The sequence below is a fragment of the Lycium barbarum genome, chromosome 9 (assembly GCF_019175385.1).
Source record: "Lycium barbarum isolate Lr01 chromosome 9, ASM1917538v2, whole genome shotgun sequence".
In the NCBI taxonomy this organism is placed as follows: Eukaryota; Viridiplantae; Streptophyta; class Magnoliopsida; order Solanales; family Solanaceae; genus Lycium; species Lycium barbarum.
The window spans coordinates 123905156-123927168 of record NC_083345.1 but is presented as its reverse complement, the minus strand read 5'-3'; the positions used below and the strand labels follow the sequence as shown (position 1 = coordinate 123927168).

Below are 22013 nucleotides of genomic sequence, written 5' to 3'. Positions count from 1 at the left end.
TTGCGGTTGGATTATCGGTTGCGTTTCGGTTTTAAACAGCCCTATTTGCTAGGAGCTTTGGTCCCTCTTTTTCTTTTACAACTCGTGTTTTTTATGTAATAAAAAAAAATAAGGGTAAAAATCAATTTCTTGAGTTTTTTGCAATCGATTTATGTATTATCTACGCTGCATTTGTGTCCTAAACTAAGGACGGTATACTTTTCATCATGTTATTACATAAAAAAATAAAATATTAGCGGAGCTTATATTACAAGTTTAATTATAGTGTCTAATCAGTAATTTTTTGGAATAACAACTTCTCAAGAGTCGACATTGTCAGTGGATAAATATTGTTATAACAAAATCAAGTGGGGTTGAAAGGGGGTTGTCAGCCAAGAAATTAACTTTTTAACTTTGCTAAATATGAGAAAATTGAATTTGATTGAGTATCATTCATGAGAATTATTAACAAATTAAATATTTGTTCAATTTCACATACTTTAAGGACATGTTTGATCCCGTTTCACTTGTTAATTAGGTTAATTGAGGGATACAATAATATTAAGAAGATGTTTGGATCAACTATCACACGGTAAGAGCATAAGCTAAACTATTAAATTATATTTTGTCACGACCCGACTAGGAGCCGCAACGGGCACCCGGGGCTAACCACCGAGCACCGCTCATTATACTGCTCACTATACTCATTATACTCTTCTTTATTAAATTCATATACAATTCATGCTAGAAATCGTACTTTTATAAACGTAAGCCCTTAGGCTATCAAATTAGTAGTATGCATATACGTAAAAATTGTGAGACCATACTACCCACACTGCGTACCTACGAGCCTCTACTGAAGTACTATACATATAGGCGGAACAAGACTCTGTCATGCCCAAAATATACATAGATATACACAACAGAATAACCATAAGCACCTTCGAACAATGGAGTGCTCTCAAATCAGCCGCTAACTCCTATGCACTTGGATCAAGATCGTCTCCCTGTCTACCTGTGGGCATGAACACATCGTCCAAGAAAAAGGACGTCAGTACGAATATTGTACTGAGTATGAGAGGCATAATAAATAATAATACATTAATGAAATAGGGAGGCATCAATAAAATAAGGTATAATTTGTAACTAACTGTGAATTATAGAGGCATACTGCATGCTGACTTACTTCCATACTCATCATCTCATGTATGCATAACACATATGTATATAAACTGCCCGACCATATAGGTACGGTGTGATAATCAATAACATTAGCCCGCGTCCTGGCCGCCCGCGTCCGAGGTATCATCTCATGCCGCCCACTAGTGGTGTCTGCCCATGCTATCTGGCCATGGTGTATAAGCTGCCCGCCTTCGCGGTGACTGCCCGACCAACTAGGAGCGGTGTAATATAATCATAACATGCTTATCATAATACATGTATAATAACTCAAGGATAGCTATACTTTATCGGGGTGACCTGAGGTAGCGAACCCCCGAATCCATTATGGAACATTTTTAAGTATTTTGCCTCACCTTGAAGGAAATAGTATATAAGGTGAGTGGTTACAATAAATGACACCATTAACGTCATAGGAACATCATATCATAAATTCTAGAATCGTTATACTAAACTCTTCATCATCATTATTGAACTCATACTGTGTCTCATGTAGTTATCCATGAACATGACTATTAATTTTCCAGAATGTAGGAAATTCATGAAGAGGAAGGAAAAGTCATGCTATAAGATTCATGCCATAGAAAGAAAGGACTAGCCTCACATACCTTCAACTCTATCTAATGTCCAACGTCTACTTCTCGAGCTCGCAGGTCTAAAATTAAGATAACATAGGCCACAGTTAGATTATCCACATCACTTACTAACCAATCCAAGTACGAATGAAACTTAACAAAATTCGGGCAGCATTTCCCCTGTAAACTTAACAATCCTCAAAATTCCAACTTAGCCAAACATCAATAAAAAATACCAACAACAACAATACCAACAATTTCATATCAAACTAGAATTAAATCCATTCTTAAATTACTCCCAAAATAGCCCAATATACATTCGGATACCAATGCTTGTATACACTTCTTTATTTCCGTATATCCATAATATAACAGCAACAACTACAACCAATCCCCCGATATTCCAGCCCACAAAACAGTCCATAACGACCATAAAACAGTCCCCAAAATATCATCGCAAAACAGCCACAAATATTATACCAAACAACTCCAAAATATAGTCACAAAATAGCCACGAAAATTACATAAAACAGCCCCAAAATATTGTCACAAAACAACCACGAAAATTACATAAAATAGCCCCAAAATATTATCACAAACAGCCACGAAAATTACATAAAACAGCCCCAAATATCGGCACAAAACAGCCCGGTATACGCTTTGTATACAATATCTTTATACACTTTATTCTCCCAAATTCAAGAACAACAACTTATCAACAACATCAACAACAATATCAACAATTATTATACATCATAACTCAGCTAATTCCATCCATTTAATCCACCTAAAACAACCCTTAATCCATAAATCCCAACAAAACAACAAATGGGTTTATAATGCTATTTTCTCCGTTCTAATCCGTTAAAACTCTAAATAAACTTGTTAACAATGAAAAATGGACCTTAATCTTACCTTAAGTATGCAGCAACCACTTCCACCCTCTCCTTCTTGGCTGATTTTTAGCTCAAATTGAAGGCAACGCGACGTACAACACTTTTCTCTTCATGAGCTTCGCGATTTAGATTGTGGTCAAAATTTGGTTTCTCTCTCTACCTCTCCTCTCTCTCTCTCTATCTCTGAAATTTTCTAGGTTTGTTGGTGTAAAAATGAAGGAGAAAGCTGAAAAAAATCTCTTAAATATCATGGGTAATGGGCCTGACCCGAGTTGGAATCGGGTTGGGCCGAATTCACTGTTCAGCTCGACCTTTCTGCCTTAAAATGTCCATATCTTCTTATCCCGATGTCACATGCACACTCACACCTATGGTTGGAAAGCTATTTCAATTATCTACAACTTTCATTCTGAGAGTTTTCCCAAATTCCCAAATTCTGATAGGGTTATGTCCTCCCGAAGTCAAATCATCCGAAAACGTATCTTAAAAATATTGTTTTTGAGGGCTTTCACTTTGATTTGGCTCAAGGGTCCTTCTTGGGTTGTGTTTAACTTCGCATATATTATTCATATAACTTGTCATATGTCCTAAAAAAAATCTCAACATGTGGACCCCACCTCAGCTTATGAATAATCCAACGTACGAAAATACGGGATATAACATTCTTTCCCCCTTTGGAACATTCGTCCTCGAATGTTAAACTATCCGGGAATTTTACAAAAATTTCGCCAGAGTTTCCCCTGCAATATGGCACTACCATCCTGTCATAACAACCCATAGTAACTGTGCCTCATAGGGCCATAATAAAATAGCAACAGCATTTGGCCACACACAATCAATATACATAAACAGGAAAGTGTACATACCATATAACCTTGGTGTTTCATCATGAACCTCTTCTGGGGGTTGAAATAAGTGCGGATATGTGGATTTCATTTTCTCTTCTGCTTCCCAAGTCATTTCTTCCCGGTTGTTATTTCGCCACAACACTTTGACTGAAGCTACTTCCTTATTTCGAAGTCTTCGTACTTGCCTGTCTAAGATGGCAATAGTCACTTCTTCATATCACATAAATTGAACATAGTGAGTAAATTGTTAATGTAGGTAAATAAAACAATAGATAGTTAAGATACGAAACTCATGAAAAAGTGATAGTTTACGGGTGTTTTGACCATTAAATCTACTTTAAAGGCATATTTAGATCCCCCACCCCACCCCCCCTCCCCCTTTTTTTTTTTTTTTTTTTCTTTTAATGATCTATCTCCAAATTAATTTTCTTTTTCTTTTATGTAGCCATAGGTTGGTGGGAGCTTTGGTCCCTAAAAATAGGGTGAAAGAAGAATTCATTTTCAACTATTAATAGATTTGCTAAAATTGGGTCACTAAATTTACATTATTATTAGACCCCAAAAAGGACTTAAAAACACAAGTCTCTTTCAAATTTTTCTGAAAAAAAAAAAATGAGTTCCAGTATTAAACTTGTTCTTTTTCAACAGCAGCAGTATAATCAAGGCTTCAAGATTCTTGATTTTCCTTCACTTCACAAATCTCTTAATTGTTTTCATCAATATCCAGTTGTTTATTTTTCCAAGAAATGCTTCTACTCATCAGGTTTGTTTGTTATAAAGTATAAAAAGAAAAAAGAAAAAAGGAGTGATTTTTATGTTTTTTTTTTTTTGCTATATTAATTGTATTTTTGCTGCCCCTTTTGATGAATTAGTCCAAATTGTTCTTGTGTTGGGAAAAAAAAAGGGAGAGATTTTTATGATTTTTTTTTTTTTTTTTGCAAATTGTCAAGTGTATTTGGAGCTGTTTGTTTGAAATGCTTCCACTCCTCAGGATTATTTGTTATATTTACTTTTAAGTGTAAAAAGGAAAAGAAAAAAAAAGGAGAGATTTTTATGATTTTTTTGCAATATAAAGTGTATTTTTGCTGCCCCTTTTGATGAATTAGTCTAACTTGTACTTGTGATAGAAAAAAAAAAGGAGAGATTTTAATGATCTTTTTGCAATATTAAGTGTATTTTTACTGCCCCTTTTGATGAATTAGTCCAAATTGTACTTGTGATAGAAAAAAAAAAAGGAGAGATTTTAATGATCTTTTTGCAATATTAAGTGTATTTTTACTGCCCCTTTTGATGAATTAGTCCAAATTGTACTTGTGTTAGAAGAAAAAAAAAGGACAGATTTTTATGATCTTTTTGCAATATTAAGTGCATTTCTACTGCCCCTTTTGATGAATTTGTCCAAATTGTACTTGTGTTAGAAAAAAAAAAAGGAGATATTTTTATGATCTTTTTGCAATATCAAGTGTATTTTTGCTGGCCCTTTTGACAGTTTAGTCCAATTTGTAGGTGTTTTTTTTACTCAATTGTAATCTCTTTTGCAGTTTATTAGTTGATAATGTACTCTGTACTTATAAGTATAAAAAGAGAAATGGAGAGATTTTTTTTTTTTTTTTTTTTTGCAATATTTAGTGTATTTCTGCTGCCCCTTTTGATGAATTAGTCCAAATTGTATTTGTGTTAGAAAAAAAAAAGAGATTTTAGTGATCTTTTTGCAATATCAAGTGTATTTTTGCTGCCCCTTCTCAATTTTCCAGTATCAAGTGTGTGTTTCTACTGGCCCTTTTAATGAATTAGTCCAATTTCTATTTCGGTTCTTGAAGGGGTACGATTGATTCCATCAGCTATACAATCCACATTGCCAAGTAGGTGACATTTTAAAACTTAATTGTATTCTTTTTTTCTCAAAGTTTGAATCTTTTTGCTTCTCAAGTTTAGTTGATAATGTACTCTGTACTCATTAATGTAATCTTTTTGTTTAGGTGGTAATTCAAGACTGCTGGTCACTAGATGTATCTCAGAGAAGTTCTCCGAACCGCTTGGGCCTAGTGACTCTGAATCACTTGAGGTTTTCCGTTTTAACTTTTTGAGCTATCTACTAAAATTTCAATTGTCCATTTTTGTGACTTTTACTTGTATTGGTATGTGGAATTGAACAATGAGATACTTGTAGGACTTTGAATAACATTGTTCCATAGAAAAAACTGAGCTTGATATGGATAATTTTCTAGCACCAGAGGGTGTGGCCTAGCAGTCAATGAAATGGGATAACAATCATGAGAAACTACAGTTTGAATCCTAACGGAGACAAAAAACGCTACATGATTTCTTTCCATTTACCTAAGCCATAGCTGGCAGAATTACCTGATGCCTGCACTACCTGTGAGGTAGTAAGTACTAAGTGGAATAGTTGAGGTGTGTGCAAGCTACAGACATTACCCTTTTAGAAAATAGACAAAAGAAAAAGAAAATTCTCTATTTATGTCCATAAAAGCTCCAAGTTTGAGAAGCAGTTAATACAGGAAGCAATTCTTTTTGCTCCTGCATATTCCAGTTTGCACTTCAAGCTGATTTACTGACTGTTATTTCTAATCTGAGACATTTCTATATGAAGGAACAGGTTTCTACAGTTTTAGTAACTTTCTAATGCTTCTTTCGCTTGAATCTGTGACACAAAAAGGATGACTAGCTTGTATCTATAATATAAGGTATTTGCATTTAAGTTGTCTGTTTTAACAGTAGACGTTTGTGATATTTCAGAATCTGAAACAAAAGGAGAACACCTTTTGGACAATTTTGAAGGGAGCAAACTCTTTTCTGCCCCATGTGGTTCTTGCTAGCACAATTTTGGCTCTTATCTATCCACCTTCATTTACTTGGTTCACCAGCAGGTTTGTCTATCATTCCATCAACGCATATTTTCTCAACGATTTTGTTCTATCCCAAAAGTCTCTCATGATATCTTAATTTTCACCTTGGCGAAAAAGTTAGGTTTGTCAACTCTATCGGGAGCTCACAGGGTAAGTGGCAGAGCCACAGTAATAGTTACGAGTTCGGTAGCTACCAATAACTTTGGATCAAACGCGGTATTTGTATTAAAAAATATTTAATATGTATAAATAATATATCCAGAACCTAGTAAGAAATTATAGATGTAGTTGCGAACTCATAAACTTAAAATTTTGGCTCCGCCCTTTGCACAGGGTAACATAATAATAGGATGCTTGTTTCTAAAATTTGGTCTTGTTAAAATGTTGTTTCTTAGACAAAGAATTCAGTTGAGGTGGAATTCTTTTCCCTGTTTGACATACTAACCTTGGTTACTGCACAAAGCAAGTGCAACAATAACAACGTTCCATTGTAATCCCACAAGTAGGGTCTAGGGAGGGTAGGATGTACGCAAACTTTTACCCCTACCTTTTTGGGGTAAAGAGGTTATTTCCGACCCTCGACTCTATTATCCCTTCTTTTTATCTTATCTTATGGCCTCATATTTACCATGATGCTTACCGTTTTGTAGGTACTATGCCCCTGCATTAGGATTTTTAATGTTTGCAGTTGGAGTCAACTCAAGTGAAAAGGACTTTCTTGAAGCTTTCAAGAAACCTGCTGCCATTTTTGCTGGGTATATCGGTCAATTTGCTCTGAAGCCATTACTTGGGTATCTTATTGGCACAGTTGCAATGACCTTATTTGGTCTTCCAACTTCCTTAGGTAAAATCTCTGATCGCTTTACCAAGAAAGAAAATAGTATGCTGACTAAAGTTATGTGAGCTGTGTACCAGCTGCAGGGATTATGTTGACCTCCTGTGTTAGCGGAGCACAGCTGTCAAACTATGCTACTTTTCTAACCGATCCACAAATGGCCCCCCTTAGTATAGTGATGACAGCGTTATCTACAGCTACTGCTGCTTTTATCACTCCGATTTTAACGTTATTGCTTATTGGTAAAAAGTTGCCTGTGGATGTTAAGGGAATGATTTCCAACATACTGCAAATTGTTGTTGCACCCGTTGCTGGTGGACTGCTTCTGAATAGGTATTGATGTTTTGAGTATTTGGAGAAAATGACAAAAATGATCCCTTATGTTTGAGAGTAGGTTTAGAATAGTCCCTTAAGTATGCACATAGTAGTTTTGTCCTTTTAAGTTTGCCAAAAGTTGACACTTTTAGTCGCCGTCAAATATTTACCGAACTCTGTCTGTTCGATCTGCTGTATATGATGAAAAAAGAAGAAGAAATGAGCGGAAACTCACATTTAGAGGTATAATTTTTGTAGTTTCTGCTATTTTTAATTTATTTCTAGAGTTTGGTATAGCTTTTTGAGGTGTAATTTTTGCTATTTTTTTTTTGAATGTCTTTTTATTGTCTAGTGCAGTTTTTTGTGTTGCGTATTTTAGGTTTTGATGGGACTTTCTTGGTGTTTAGGGTTGAATCTCTTTTTTCCACTGTTAAATTGTTAAATGTTTGTCAGGGACTAAAAATGTTAACTTTTGACAAACTTAAAGGACCAAATCTGTTCATTTTTAAAAACTAGAAGACCGTCATCAGTAGTGGTTTATTCCATAAATCAAAAGAATAGTTTTACAATGAGGGAGAAATAAAGCAATGAAACAGAAAATCAGCAGATCACTCGATCAGCAGCAAAAACTAAGAGAAAAAAAAAAAGCAAAACTTTGATCAAAAGATCAAGCAAGGACAGAACATGAAAGCAGCAGCAGGTTAATGCGAACACTCTTGATGCCTTGGCTGATGCAATGTTTGAACACTTCAATGCTCTCACCAGGTGCAATGTAATCAAATCCAAATGAATCTTCTTTAGACAAACAAAAACTGATCTGCAGTCTTCACACTTTAGCTTCTGAATCTTTGCGTAGTAGTTACCTAATGTTAGCTTCTGAATCTTTGTGTAGTAGGACCAAATCTGTTCAAGCATACTTAAGGGACTATTTTGAACCTCCCCTCAAACATAAGGACCATTTTTGTTATTTTTTCTTATGAGTATGTGAACCCGAACTTCATTCTTATATGACTTTTGGTTTTGCTTCAACAGATTCTTCCCGCATATTTGCAATGCTATTCGGCCATTGTTGCCTCCCCTATCGGTTTTCGTGACTGCTCTCTGTGTTGGAGCTCCACTTGCTATTAACATAAATTCCCTTGTGTCCCCTTCAGGAATGTCTGTTTTGTTCCTTGTGATTGCATTTCATTTGTCAGCATTCATCTTGGGTTATATAATTTCCGGCCTAGCCTTCCACAAAACGCCAGACGTCAAAGCTCTACAAAGAACACTGTCATATGAAACAGGTTTGGAGATTACCTGATACAGTCAAACCTCTCTATAACAGCATTGTTCAAATATTTTTTTGCTGCTATAGCAAAATGCTTTTAAGAGAACATATTATATATATAACATAACATGAAAGATCGGTGTCACAGAAAACATGGTTGTTATAGTAACATGTTATAGAGGATGACTGTTATAGAGAGATCTGAATGTATTATCACCGTGACGGGACGGATAAATTATTGGAACTTGATTATGTTGTCATTTCCACATCGCACTTGCAGGCATGCAGAGCAGTCTTTTGGCCCTTGCTCTTGCAAATAAGTTTTTCCAAGATCCTCTTGTTGGTGTCCCTCCAGCTATATCAGTAAGTCATCTATCGATTCTTTGAACTTACCTTTCCTATTGAAGAAGTAGGAAAAATAGAAAGTTCATTTAGTAAAGATTCCCTTATGTGCTGGAACAGCTCGCCTTTAGGGATTTCTCGATTATGAAAAAAAAATACACTAGGATTATGAAGTACTACTTAGATTACATAGTTCCTTCCATCTTGGGATATGGAGGATTCATTTATCTGACCCCAGCTAGTTTGGTGTTATGTTGTTCAGACTCTCCAAAAATATTGTCAGGTGCGTGTCGGATCCTTCAAAAGTATTGCATTTTTTGAGGATTCAACACAGGTGGGCCAATATTTTTGGAGAGTCCGAGCAACACAGATTTGGTGTTGAGAGTGTAGTTGAGGTGCTATGCTGCTCGGACTCTCCGAAAATGTTGTCGGGTGCATGTCGGATCCTCCAAAAGTATTGCATTTTTGGAGGATCCAACACAATGCGGCAACATCTTTATAGAATCCGAGCATCATAGGTTTGGTGTTTAAGAGTAGTTGAACGGTTATCAACCTTTCAACTTCCATAGTTAGCTTTAGCTCTTTACTAAATTTATTATTTGGTGAACATAACTTTTAATCTGTTTTTTACCTCAGCTTGTGGTTTTTAAAATTTCCTATCATTTCTAAGAAAATCTATTTTGTACCCTTCTACAGGTTGTGATCATGTCATTAATGGGCTTCTCACTAGTGATGTTGTGGACTAAGAAGAAAGAAACTGTCATGGAGTGATATACAGGTTGTGATCATATCATTAATGGGCTTCTCACTAGTGATGTTGTGGACTAAGAAGAAAGAAACTGTCATGGAGTGATATACAGGTTGTGATCATATCATTAATGGGCTTCTCACTAGTGATGTTGTGGACTAGGAAGAAAGAAACTGTCATGGAGTGATATAACATATTAAGCAACTAACAGAAACGTAAACAGTATCGATCGAGTTTCAAACTGTGCAGCAACTGGTCCTCGGGAATTTCTCGTTCAGAAAAGGGAGATCGTAAGCAAATTACTGTCCTGACAGTGCTAGTGGTGTCAAGAACCTTGTTGTACAACTTAAAGGATGTATTTATTTTCTCTTCTAATTACTCCATCTGCAGTTTTTCATGAAGAAGGAAACCTGCCACTCATAAGCAGTGGCCAAACTAAATTAGTTTATGAATTTTGGATCACATTTTTTTGTTTACTGGATTCTGAATATAGTATTATTTTTATATATAAAGTAATTCTCTAATACAAATATAAGGTTTGAGCTAAAGTTACTTGATTTTGCCCAACCCGCAGCTAAAGAATGGCTGCCCTCCCTGAAAAGCAGAAGTCATTTTGCTATAATAAGTTAGTAACCTGAAAAATAAAATATGTACTGATATTGTTGTGAAAACGTCTAGGCTGTGATAACATTTATGAAGCACCAGCAAATTTTCGTTTGTGATCTTCATTTGTCTAAAAGTTGCACTTATTTGCCTATCTTCAGATGTGGATGATATTCACCTTATTAGTTTCTGCTAAGTATTTTGAATTTGCGGTCTTCAATAATAATTTGAAGGTGTAGACATTAAATTGGGATTTAGCGGGACCAATGTTATAAGCTTCCGCAATAGAATGAGATCTTCGTTAAATTGATCATTATGAGTCTTACTACAAATTTGACTGTTAGATTCAGTGGAACGCGAATGGGATTCATTAGCTTATTATTTAGTACGAAACGATGATATAACATAATTAAATATGAATGAAATTATATGTCGTTTATGATAAGCTTGACAATACTTTTATTTCTTTACTTCTCATCTTTCTTTTGTTAATTTTAGTCCTTATATTATCTCAGGTTTGAGCCATTAAAAATGAAAAAAAATCCTATTGAGAGGCTGTCCCTAGAAATGGGATCAGTCGGTGGCGGAGCCAAATTCACTAAAGAGGTTAAAAATACGAATAAGTAAACATAAGAAACCGTCAAGGTGATTCAATATCTACTGCATACACATAAAAAATAATTTCAACATATAGAGTATAATTTTAGGTCGAAAAAGTTTCGCGTGTTATTCCTCAACCTGTAACACGCGAATTCAATTTAGTCGAACTCAAATACTAATACACCGGATTTGAGAAAGCCAAAAAAGACAAAAACCATTCTCTCTCTCTTATCTAAACATATTCTTTAGTAGTTCTCAAAGAAGTTCTCAAAGAAACAACAATGGCAGTTCAAATTTCCTTATCTCTTTCCAAACTTCACTTTCTTCCAAATCTAAAACAAACTCAATTCTCCTTTACACCTAAAGTTCCAAACTTTATCTTCTCTGAAAGAAAAAAGACCCATTTTTCAACACCTATTATTATTAGTAATTCATCAAAGAGCCTAAAATATGGTGCAACAATTTTGAGTCTATCTGGGCTTGCTTTTACAACTCTAATGGTTGGACCTGCCTCTGGTTCAGAGTTAGCTATAATGGGTTCTTCTTTTCAGTTCAATGAACCTTCTAATGCTCTCTCACTACACACTTGGGCTAGTCATGTTTCCAGTGTTGTTGAATGGTAATTTCTCTATTTCAATTTTTATGATTATATTTGACTAAATGAGTTTAAGATGTTAATTTGGTTCATATACTATGTGCGGTTATCAAGATTTAAATTTTATGGGTTCGAAATCTATTTGTTGTACTTATTTAGTGAGTTTTTTTATTCCCTCCGTCCCAATTTATATGAACTCGTTTGACTTGACACGGAGTTTAAGAAGGAACGGAAACTTATTGTCCAAAATAAGGCACAGATATTTGTGTGTTTTAAATGCATTTCATTAAGGGTAAAATGAGAAGTTTAAAATTCAATCGTTACTAAATATAGAAATGTGTCATTCTTCTTGCGGCGAACTAAAATGGAAAGAGTGTCACATAAATTGAGACGAAGGTTTTGAGCCAAAGTTAATGGGTTCAGACAAACATGTAACATATGCTATGTATTGTTAGGTCCAAATATTCTCTTTCTCTTCAAGAAAAAAGAGCCCATTTTTCCAGCACCCATTATCAGTAATTCATCACAGAACCTAAAATATGGTGCAACAATTTTGAGTCTGTCTGGGCTTGCTTTTACAATATTTAATGGTTGGCCCTGATTCTGGTTCAGAGTTAGCTGTAATGGGTTCTTCTTTTCAGTTCAATGAACCCTCAAATGCTCTCTCATTACACACTTGAGCTAGTCATGTTTCCAGTGTTGTTGAATGGTACTTTCACTATTTCATTTGGGAAAAGGGTCAAAAATGCCCCTCTACTTTGGGAAAAGGGCTAAAAATATCCGCCAAACTAATTTTGGGTTAAAAATACCCCTCCCGTCATTAAAGTTTTCAAATATACCCCTGTCGTAACGGAAATCCGCAACATAACCCGATTTCATTTTTAAACCCGCTCCATTTAAAACCGACCCAACTAAATAGAAAACACATATGGTTGCCTGCTCCTGTGCCTAGTGGCTTCAGATGTAGGACCTGTGAACAAGTTGGTCTCATATGGATTTTTTATGTAGTTGGGTCGGTTTTAAATGGAGCGGGTTTAAAAATGAAATACAGTTATGTTGCGGATTTTCGTTAAGACAGGGGTATATTTTAAAACTTTAATGACGAGAGGGGTATTTTTTACCCAAAATTAGTTCGGAGGATATTTTTAGCCCTTTTTCCAAAGTAAAGGGGCATTTTTGACCCTTTTTCCATTTCATTTTATATGATTATATTTGACTGAATAGTAGTTTAAGATCAAGAAGTTTGGAATCCCTTATTTGTACTCCCTCTTGTTATGTTTCGCTTCTCGATAGTTAAACTACTTGAAGCCTGACAAACATTTTAAAATATATTTTTTCATCATAGTGATATGAGAAGAATTGCAACTTGCAGTACTTTTCATGTAGTTCTTTAAAGGGAAAATTACAGCCAAATACTATTAGGCTATCTAGTGTACAAAATATGTACACGGTGTTAGGTAGTGTAAAGTTTATACTAAATATACATACCTAAACATATAGTATACATACGTATACACAACATATACATCCAAAGTGTAGTGTTTGGTAAACTAGTCGGCCGAAGGGTATATTTACGTAAGTTTCCCTTCAACAAACCCATTTTCCAGCACCCATTATCAGTTATTCATATCAGAACCTAAAATAAGCTTTAACAATTTTGGGTTTCTCTGGACTTGCTTTTACAACTTTAATGGTTGCCCCTGATTCTGGTTCAGAGTTAGTTGTAATGGGTTCTTCTTTTCTGTTCAATGAACCCTCAAATGCTCTCTCATTACACACTTGGGCTAGTCATGTTTCCAGTGCTGTTGAATGGTACTTTCTCTATTTCATTTTGTATGATTATATTTGACTAAATGAGAGTCTAAGATGTTAATTTGGTTCATATATTACGTGGGGTTGATCAAGATTTGATTTTATTGGGTTCAAAATTTATTATTTGTACTTATTTTACTCCCTCCGTCCCAATTTATGCAACGTGTTTGACTTGACATGGAGTTTAAGAACGTAAAGGAATGACTTTTTAAACTTGTGGTCTAAAATAAGTAATAGATATTTGTGTGGCTAGAAAATATTTCATTAAGGGTAAAATGAGAAGTTTAAAGTTCAGTGTTACTAAATATAGAAAGGTGTCATCCTCTTTGGGACGAACTGAAATGGAAAGAGTGTCACATAAATTGAGACGGAGGCAGTATAGGTTTTGAGCCAATGTTAATGGTTTCAGATAAAATGTAACAAATCCCATGTATGGTTAGGTCCAAATTTTCTCTTTTCTGCAAGAAAAAAGACCCATTTTCAACACCCATTATTAGTAATTCATCACAGAACCTAAAATATGCTTCAACAATTTTGAGTTTCTCTGGACTTGCGTTTACAACTTTAATGGTTGGCCCTGATTCTGGTTCAAAATTAGCTATAATGGGTTCTTCATTTCAGTTCAATGAACCATCTAATGCTCTCTCATTGCACACTTGGGCTAGTCATGTTTCCAGTGTTGTTGAATGGTAATTTCTCTATTTCAATTTTTATGATTATATTTGACTAAATGAGAGTTTAAGATGTTAATTTGGTTCATATACTATGTGGGGTTGATCAAGATTTAAATTTTATGGGTTCAAAATCTATTAGTTGTACTTATTTAGTGAGTTTTTCTTACTCCCTCCGTCCCAATTTATATGAACGTGTTTAACTTTGGCACGGAGTTTAAGAAGGAACGGAAACTTGTTGTCCAAAATAAGACACATATATTTGTGTGTTTCAAAAGCATTTCATTAAGGGTAAAATGGGAAGTTTAAAGTTCAATCATTACTAAATATAGAAAGGTGTCCTTCTCTTTGGGACGAACTAAAATGGAAAGTGTATCACATAATTTGGGATGGAGGCAGTATAGGTTTTGAGCCAAAGTTAATGGGTTCAAATAAACATGTAACATATGCTATGTATGGTTAGGTCCAAATTTTCTCTTTTCTGCAAGAAAAAGGACCCATTTTTCAACACCCATTATTATTAGTAATTCATCACAGAACCTAAAATATGGTGCAACAATTTTGGGTTTATCTGGACTTGCTTTTACAACTCTAATTGTGGGCCTTGCCTCTGGTTTTGAGTTAGCTATAATGGGTTCTTCTTCTTTTAAGTTCAATGAACCTTCTAATGTTCTCTCATTACATACGTGGCTAGTCATGTTTCCTGTGTTGTTGAATGGTAATTTCCTTATTTCGTGTTTTATATATGACTGAATGAGGGTTTAAGATGTTAATCTGGTTTGTATATATATATATATTTTTTGATAACCGTGGTGTTCGGGTCAACTTGTGTGCATCTCAATTAATTCCATGAGGTACCTGCTACCTCCTAGCAGAGTTACCGAGTAACTCTGTCTACCAAGGTTTGGATAGATGGGAAAATTTAGTTTGTATTTTATTAGAGGCGGATCAAGATTTTAAACTTTATGAGTTCGAGTTCATGTTCTACCACAACCCATTTGATTTAGTGGTTTCGTAATCTATCATTTGTAGTTATTTTTAATGAGTTTTTTTTTTAAAATATATATATAGGTTTTGAGTAAATGTTACTGTGTTTGTATGAATTCGTACCATATGTTATAGAGAAAAGGTTCAAGTTTACCTATCTACTTACTACTATGCAAAATATCTTAATTTTATCGTCCAGTATTATCGAATGGTACTTTCTGTATTCATTTTGTATGATTCTATTTGACTGGAATGAGAGTTTAACTGTTATTTTGGTGCATATATTATTAGAAGTGGATCAAGATTTGAACTTTATGAGTTCGAGTTCGGGTTCTACCACAACCCATTTGATTTACTGAGTTCAAAATCTATTATTTGTACTAGTATAGTGAGTTCTTTAACAGATATATAGAATTTGAGCCAAAATTAATGTGTTCCGATGAATTTGTAACGCATGTTACGCATCCGCCCCCGGTATATATTATAGAGAAAGGCTCGAATTTACTCATCTACTATGCAAAATATCTTAATTATATCCTCTATTATACTTTAGGGTCGTACATACCTTTGCCTTAAGCAAATAACAGCATATTTGTGCTCGATTTTTACAAAGCTCCAGTGTGGGTTGGTGAATCCCATGTGTGAAAATACTTAGGGAAAAATGTCCAAATTTATCCCTTTACGTTTTGACTATTGTTTATAATGACATTCCGTTATATTTCATGTTCTAGCTCCATTAGGGTCAAGACAAATACAAGATAATTTGCTAATGATAATGGAGGGTAAATTAAGATATTTGTATGTGAGATAGGTATTTTTACCCTTTTCCCATTAGTGGTAGTGAAACAAAATAATAAAGTAATACTTTTAAACTAGTTTAGTAGATACTAAAACATTTCATCAAAACTTAAGTTTGAATAATTTAGTTAATTTGATTTCTTGAAAATTGTGAAAGTTGTATGGAAATGGAATGATATCAAATACTTTAAAACGTCCAAAAATGGTGTTAAATAAATTGGGGCAGAGGGAATGCGCTTCGTCGTAGGATTGATCTGTTCATGTGTTTTTTGTGCTGAATGAAAAGACTGATTTTCTTAACTTTGTTCGAAAGGGTTACCGCTATGGCTCTCGTTTGGCAATACGGGGAGAAGTCAGGGAATGAATCTTGGAAGGGACTCTCCTGGGCAATGGTAAGTAATGTTGCTCATTCGTGTTTGTTTAATTTTGGTGTGTAGATGCTTTTGCCTTTAGGTCTGCAATATTGAATCTTCTTTTTGTCAATGAGCTTAACATGAACTGTAAATATTTTTTGAACATGACTTATCTCAGTGCGTTGAAATTTTAGCTTGGTTGATGATAATGCTATATTCTCCCTTTCCAATCTCTGTTGAACTATATGTTAACTGGTCAAAAAAAAAAAAAAACACTCTGTTGAACTCAAAAACTCCAGAAAGAACAATCCTTGAAATATTTTGCGTTGCTCAAAAACAAAAACTTCCCATGGTATGTACTATGTAGAACTTAGAAAAATGTAAGTTGGATGTGTGAGTGAGGTTTCAGGTTCAGATCTCTGTAGAAGCAAAAAACTATATGATTTCTTCCCGTCTTCCTAAGCCTCGGTCGACAGAGCTATCCAATACCTGTGTTGGTGGGAAGTAACAGATACCGGATGGAATTATTTGAGGTGCGTGTAAACTGGCCCGAACACCACCGTCATTGAAAAACTCTGTAGAGCGAGTCAAAGCAGAAGTACATGCAAGCTTTGTGACATTATACACTCTTCTTGGTAATATATTAGATGTCGCAACATCTGATCAGGACCTATAGCTGGTCCAATAGAATTGGCTATTATGCTTAAATAGTGTTTCTTCTGGAAGTACAGAACAGTCTTTCCTGTAAATTTATAAAGTTTGTGTTCTCATAAGTTTGTGTACAGAACAGTCTTTGATGTGCATACTTGAGCCTAAACCACCTCTCGACCTTTACAAGATAGGGGGTAAGGCTGCGTACACACCACCCTCCCTAGACCCCACTTGTGGGATTACAATGGGTGTGTTGTTGGTGTCATTGTTATGTTCCCATATGTTTAATCAGACAATTCGATCTTGGACCCGCAATTTATCTCTTAGGATCTATTTAAGAGTAAAGAAGTTCCTAAATATTGTCATGTGATTTTAGCAACAATGTTAATTATTCATGTGAAATCATTTTAGAAACCATAATGTCACTATTTAACTTCGGAGTTTTTGTAAATATAAAAAATGGAGGGGATATAATACTGTCTTTTTTTTTTTTCTTTTATCTTGTCATAGTAATGACGATGCTAAGATGCTTAAGACCCTTAAACAATCTTCATTTTGTTATCAAAGATTAATAAACACAAACAATAAGAGGCTGAAATGAATGTATTCATAGTCGGTGCCTATTGCAGTCAACCCCAAACCTTGATAGTTGCGTCTCGATTGATTCACGGCTGACTCTTTGAGGGAGAGTTATTGGTGTTTATGAAGTCCTTTTTTATTTTATTTTATTCTTCAATATTATCATAAACCAAAAGCAACAATAACAACTACACCTCAATTCCAAACAGGTTTCATTAACCTACCTTAATGACATTGCTGTCCGACCGTGAATGCTTCATAAAGAGCAGTGGCAGAAAACCCCTACATGTGACACAGTTTTGTTGAGGTTATGCTTCCATCACAGTGCTACTATAATCCATATATATAGTTGGTGGCTGGCTATCCATGGAGTATAGAACTTCTTGCTCTTCAGGTTCCTCTTCTCTTTCTTACCTTTCCCATGACATGGCCAACATAGTTCAAATGTCAAAATTTTGTTGATTTTGATTATTGAGTTATTTTTCTAATATTATTTAGATCAATGACAAGATGGGACAAAACAAGTCTTTCAAGAAGAGAGGTTTTCAGGTTGTGAAAATGTATCTTTTCTTAACAAAGTGATGTTTTTTATTTGATTGGTCATGGTGAGTTATCACTTCATTTTTCTCTTCGATCATTTCACACTTGCTCAGTATTCCTTTCTCCCCACTCTTTGAATAGGAATCCATTTTCTGAAAGCTGCTGGCTTTCGAACTTTGGTGGGTTTCCGAGATCCTTTAGACAACCTATGTTGAAGGGATATATATCTAATCCTATTAATCGTGTAAAGCCCACGTGTATCTTCTTCCTGTCTTATCCGAGTTATTGGCTCATAAATGGTGTTTTTTGTTTCATTGGTTGTGTTGACTTATCACTTCATGATTCTCTTTGATCAGTTAGCACTTATATCCATTTTTCCCGGCCACCTTTGCGTCTCCTTCCTTTGTTTTTGCCCATTTGTTGGCTCATAAATGACTTCATTTACTACTTTGTCATTTAGGTGCCCCTGCTGGGAGGAGCACTCTGTGCCTGCACTTGGCATTTCTTTTATAACTCGGAGTCTCTTGAGGTAAGTAGGTGTAATTCTTTTCCTAAAATGAAAATTATGAACTTCTATTTGTATACTGATTGCAACGATATTCTGCGAATTATATAGTATGACAGTTTCACTATCCTAATAGGCAACCTGATTAGATATAACCCTCTTCTTCTTCTCTTGTGAATAATCCTTACAGAAAATGTCCAGTGCTATGTAATTAACACTAATAATGAAGCAAAAATTGCAATCCCAGTTAAAGAGAAAAATGAATTTCTCGGCCTATGGGAGGATGGGAATTGCATAGAGTTAATCCATTAATTCATTGACCTCGTGACCATTTTACTGGTTTTGGCTGCTATTTGCTTCAATCCGGCGGATATTTTATCTGTGCGCAATATCTCTCATACCTTATTTCCCTCTCATTTAGATATTATGATTACTTCTCTGCCTAACATTACCAACAACTATGCCTCAGCCCCAAACAAGTTGTGGTCGGCTGTATAATTCCTCACTGACCATGCGTACTCCTCTGACTATTAGCACAATTACATTTGTGTTATCCTGTAAGAATTTAGAACTTACAACAGGTTACTACGGAGATTAATGCTCTAAGGGAATCCCGGGGAAGATTCTTGTTGATCTCTCTTAACACATTCCCTTATATGTTGCCGTTAATTAACATTTAGGCAGGGGTTGATATATTGTGTTGGTTACAGGTTCATGTGAACCCAGTATTTAGTATTAACTTGATATTGTTCTGGGAAACTATAACCTTCAAATCCTAGATACCCCTCTCATATATGCTTAAATTCATTCGTAAAGCAGAATATTTGTTCTGTAATGGAGATATGACTTACGTTCCGTTCTGTGCATGAATTTCAGGTAATAGTGGCTCTCCAAGCGGCTTTGACCGTAATAGGTAATGCCACAATGTGCTTGGCAGCATTCCGGATATACAGATCATCACAGAAGCAGTCAAAAAAATTGTGAGCGTTGTCGAGTCCAGTGTGTACTTTCTCCAGTCTCCTTGCCCCGATCAGTTTCTGTTTCTAAGTCTAACAGGTACTCTGTCCTGTTTCTTCCCATCACTTCTTATACATGCACCTTGGACCTTAGGTTTGAATAAAAATGTCCTTAACGTAACGATCCCTAAAGTGGTTTCACTGAAAAACAACAACAGGAAGATACGAACATATGACGCGTAGTGAAATGATGTGTAGAACGCGATGAAGTCGTTGCTTTCATGGGTAAGAAATGAGGAGTTTTTAGCAAGAAGATATACCAGTGTGCACTGAGCTATCTCCGGTAGAAATCAAAAGTGGATCCAGGATTTTTTTCAACCTTCTAGGTTTTTAGACTGATTTTATTGTACTTCTGAAATTATGTGTTCGGGATATTTGTTGAGATTTTAGTGATGTTTTCACATATATATATATATATATATATATATATATATATATATATATATATATATGTTTTCTTGCCACGAAAAAAGAAGGATTCATCTGCCTCTAGACGAAGGATCTAAAATATGTTTTTTTGTTTTTTTGGTAATAGTGAAGTTTGAATCAGTTTGTGCGCATCTCAGTTATTTCATCGAATACCTAGTACTTCTCACGAAATTATGCTCGGACATTCGAGCGCAAAGTTATGAACGTTTAAAGTTTCACTAATATACAACTACTTTTTCTCCTTATAATCGTTATTTTATAATTTTATGCTATCAAACTGGATTTGTATAACTATCTAAGTTCATGCTACATTGTTTAAATCAACTACCTAAGTTCATGCCACATTGTTTAAATCAAACATTCATAAATCTTGCTGCTCAAAGACAAATATACCGTCAAACATCACTAATAATCGAGCACTTTTCAACCTCTAAAACGACAACCCGAAATTTTGCCTATCCTTGATATATTGAGCCTATATTATTAATCGCACAAAAACAAATTGGGTTTTACATAAGATATTGAAGTTTCGAAGTCTCAAAGCATGATTAATTTATAGCTAAAGTACGGAAAAAGTGTGAACATTTAAACGAAAGAGAGTAATTGAAAAAAAAAATGGAATAACGCAGTAATTTGCGTTAAGTGTACTTTCATATCACTTTTTTCCCTTGGGATATTTTGGTTCATTTCTACATTTTTTCCTTGGAATATTTTGGTTCATTTCTACTTTTTTTTTTGGGGGGTCAATTGTGTTCCGGGCTCCTTGTCTAACCTCACGTGTTAAGAAGCTTCACTGGACTCTTTTGTGGGGGAAAGACAACAGGTTACAAGTACTGGTATTTATTTTGGTTGGAAAATTGTGTTTTGCTCAGACAAAAGGTTACTAGTGCAAGTATTTATTACGGTTGGAAAATTGGGTTTTGCTTTTTTCTAAAGTACATTTAGGACTCCTCCATTTACTTTTGTCTGCTTTTCCTTTTGTTTCACATTGGACTTGGTACCTATTTTGGGGTCCGATTAATTTATATTAACATTGCATGAGTCCCATTAAAAGGGGAAGCATTCTCTCGAGTATGAAGCCTCTGATGAAGGAATTATATTCATTCCATCACAAGTTCGCAACTGTCGATGGTTTTGCCTGCTTGTTTGAATATTATTTCCTCATTTTTATCTACTCAAAGGCATTAAACATTATTAGTGTATTTAATTTTAATACGTTGTAATAGGTTATTTATTTTATTTTTCAAGCTACTAATTCCACTTATTATGGGTTCTTGTATTTACTTTTTAGGCGACTGAAAATTATGCTGTCAGTGTATAAAAGCTAATGGCATAATAATATTGCAAGTTTCGGAAGTCTTAGACCACACAATTATTATAGCATATTTAAGACCATAAGTTTGAAAACATTTCGTTCCTTCCCTTAAACTCTATACATATTCCACGTAAATGTAAATGGCGGAATGTGTTTTTACCCTTCTAAAGAATTGTTTAACCTGCAAGCATAATGCTTTTCAGGTTTGGACCCTTAAGTATTAAAGATTATATGTTAAAGTTACACAGCAGCTTTCTTTGAACTATTGCTTTACTTCTTTGAGTATATGAACATCTTCAAAACTTGGTTTGTTTTGCTGCTTTATACGCTAATAACTGCAAATATTTATTATAACGAACGTGAATTGATAACCTGTAATATAAAACTATATTGATAGCGTAAAATTTCTTTATATTGTGTAGGCATATATTTATCTTGTGTTGGTATATATAATAAGAGTAGCAATAAGGAAAGAAAATGTTAGTATAACAACATAAACAAAGTGGCTGACGAAGATGAGAATTTGCAGTTATGTTGCTCAGATCCATCAAAGTTACTATCGGGTGTGTGTCAAATTCTCCAAAGCGATCCATTTTTTGAGGGCCCAACACAAATAAGGCAGCATTTTTGGAAGATCTGAGCCATATAATTAGCAGCATAATTTGAATTGAACCATGCAAACCATAAAGAGAGAAAATGCTAATA

At 34.8% G+C, this 22013-nt stretch overlaps 1 protein-coding gene across 3 annotated transcripts; it reads left to right on the top strand.

Moving 5' to 3' along the window:
• The first annotated feature begins 3947 nt into the window (after positions 1 to 3947).
• LOC132609853 (probable sodium/metabolite cotransporter BASS5, chloroplastic) lies at positions 3948 to 21297 on the top strand. Of its 3 annotated transcripts, XM_060324024.1 has the most exons (13): positions 3948 to 4240; positions 5298 to 5339; positions 5457 to 5542; positions 6235 to 6365; positions 6995 to 7188; positions 7260 to 7512; positions 8527 to 8780; positions 9045 to 9127; positions 9803 to 9873; positions 16234 to 16312; positions 18504 to 18572; positions 19425 to 19604; positions 19723 to 21297. In XM_060324024.1, the coding sequence occupies exons 1-12, from the start codon at positions 4090 to 4092 to the stop codon at positions 19530 to 19532; spliced, it is 1521 nt and encodes a 506-aa protein (XP_060180007.1). In that variant the 5' UTR covers positions 3948 to 4089; the 3' UTR covers positions 19533 to 19604; positions 19723 to 21297. The 3 variants fall into 3 exon arrangements, with proteins under 3 accessions (XP_060180007.1, XP_060180005.1, XP_060180006.1); XM_060324023.1 differs by lacking the exons at positions 16234 to 16312; positions 18504 to 18572; positions 19425 to 19604; positions 19723 to 21297 and having other exon boundaries at positions 4170 to 4240; positions 5298 to 5343; positions 9803 to 10366; XM_060324022.1 differs by lacking the exons at positions 5298 to 5339; positions 16234 to 16312; positions 18504 to 18572; positions 19425 to 19604; positions 19723 to 21297 and having other exon boundaries at positions 3952 to 4240; positions 9803 to 10366.
• The last annotated feature ends 716 nt before the right edge of the window (positions 21298 to 22013 follow it).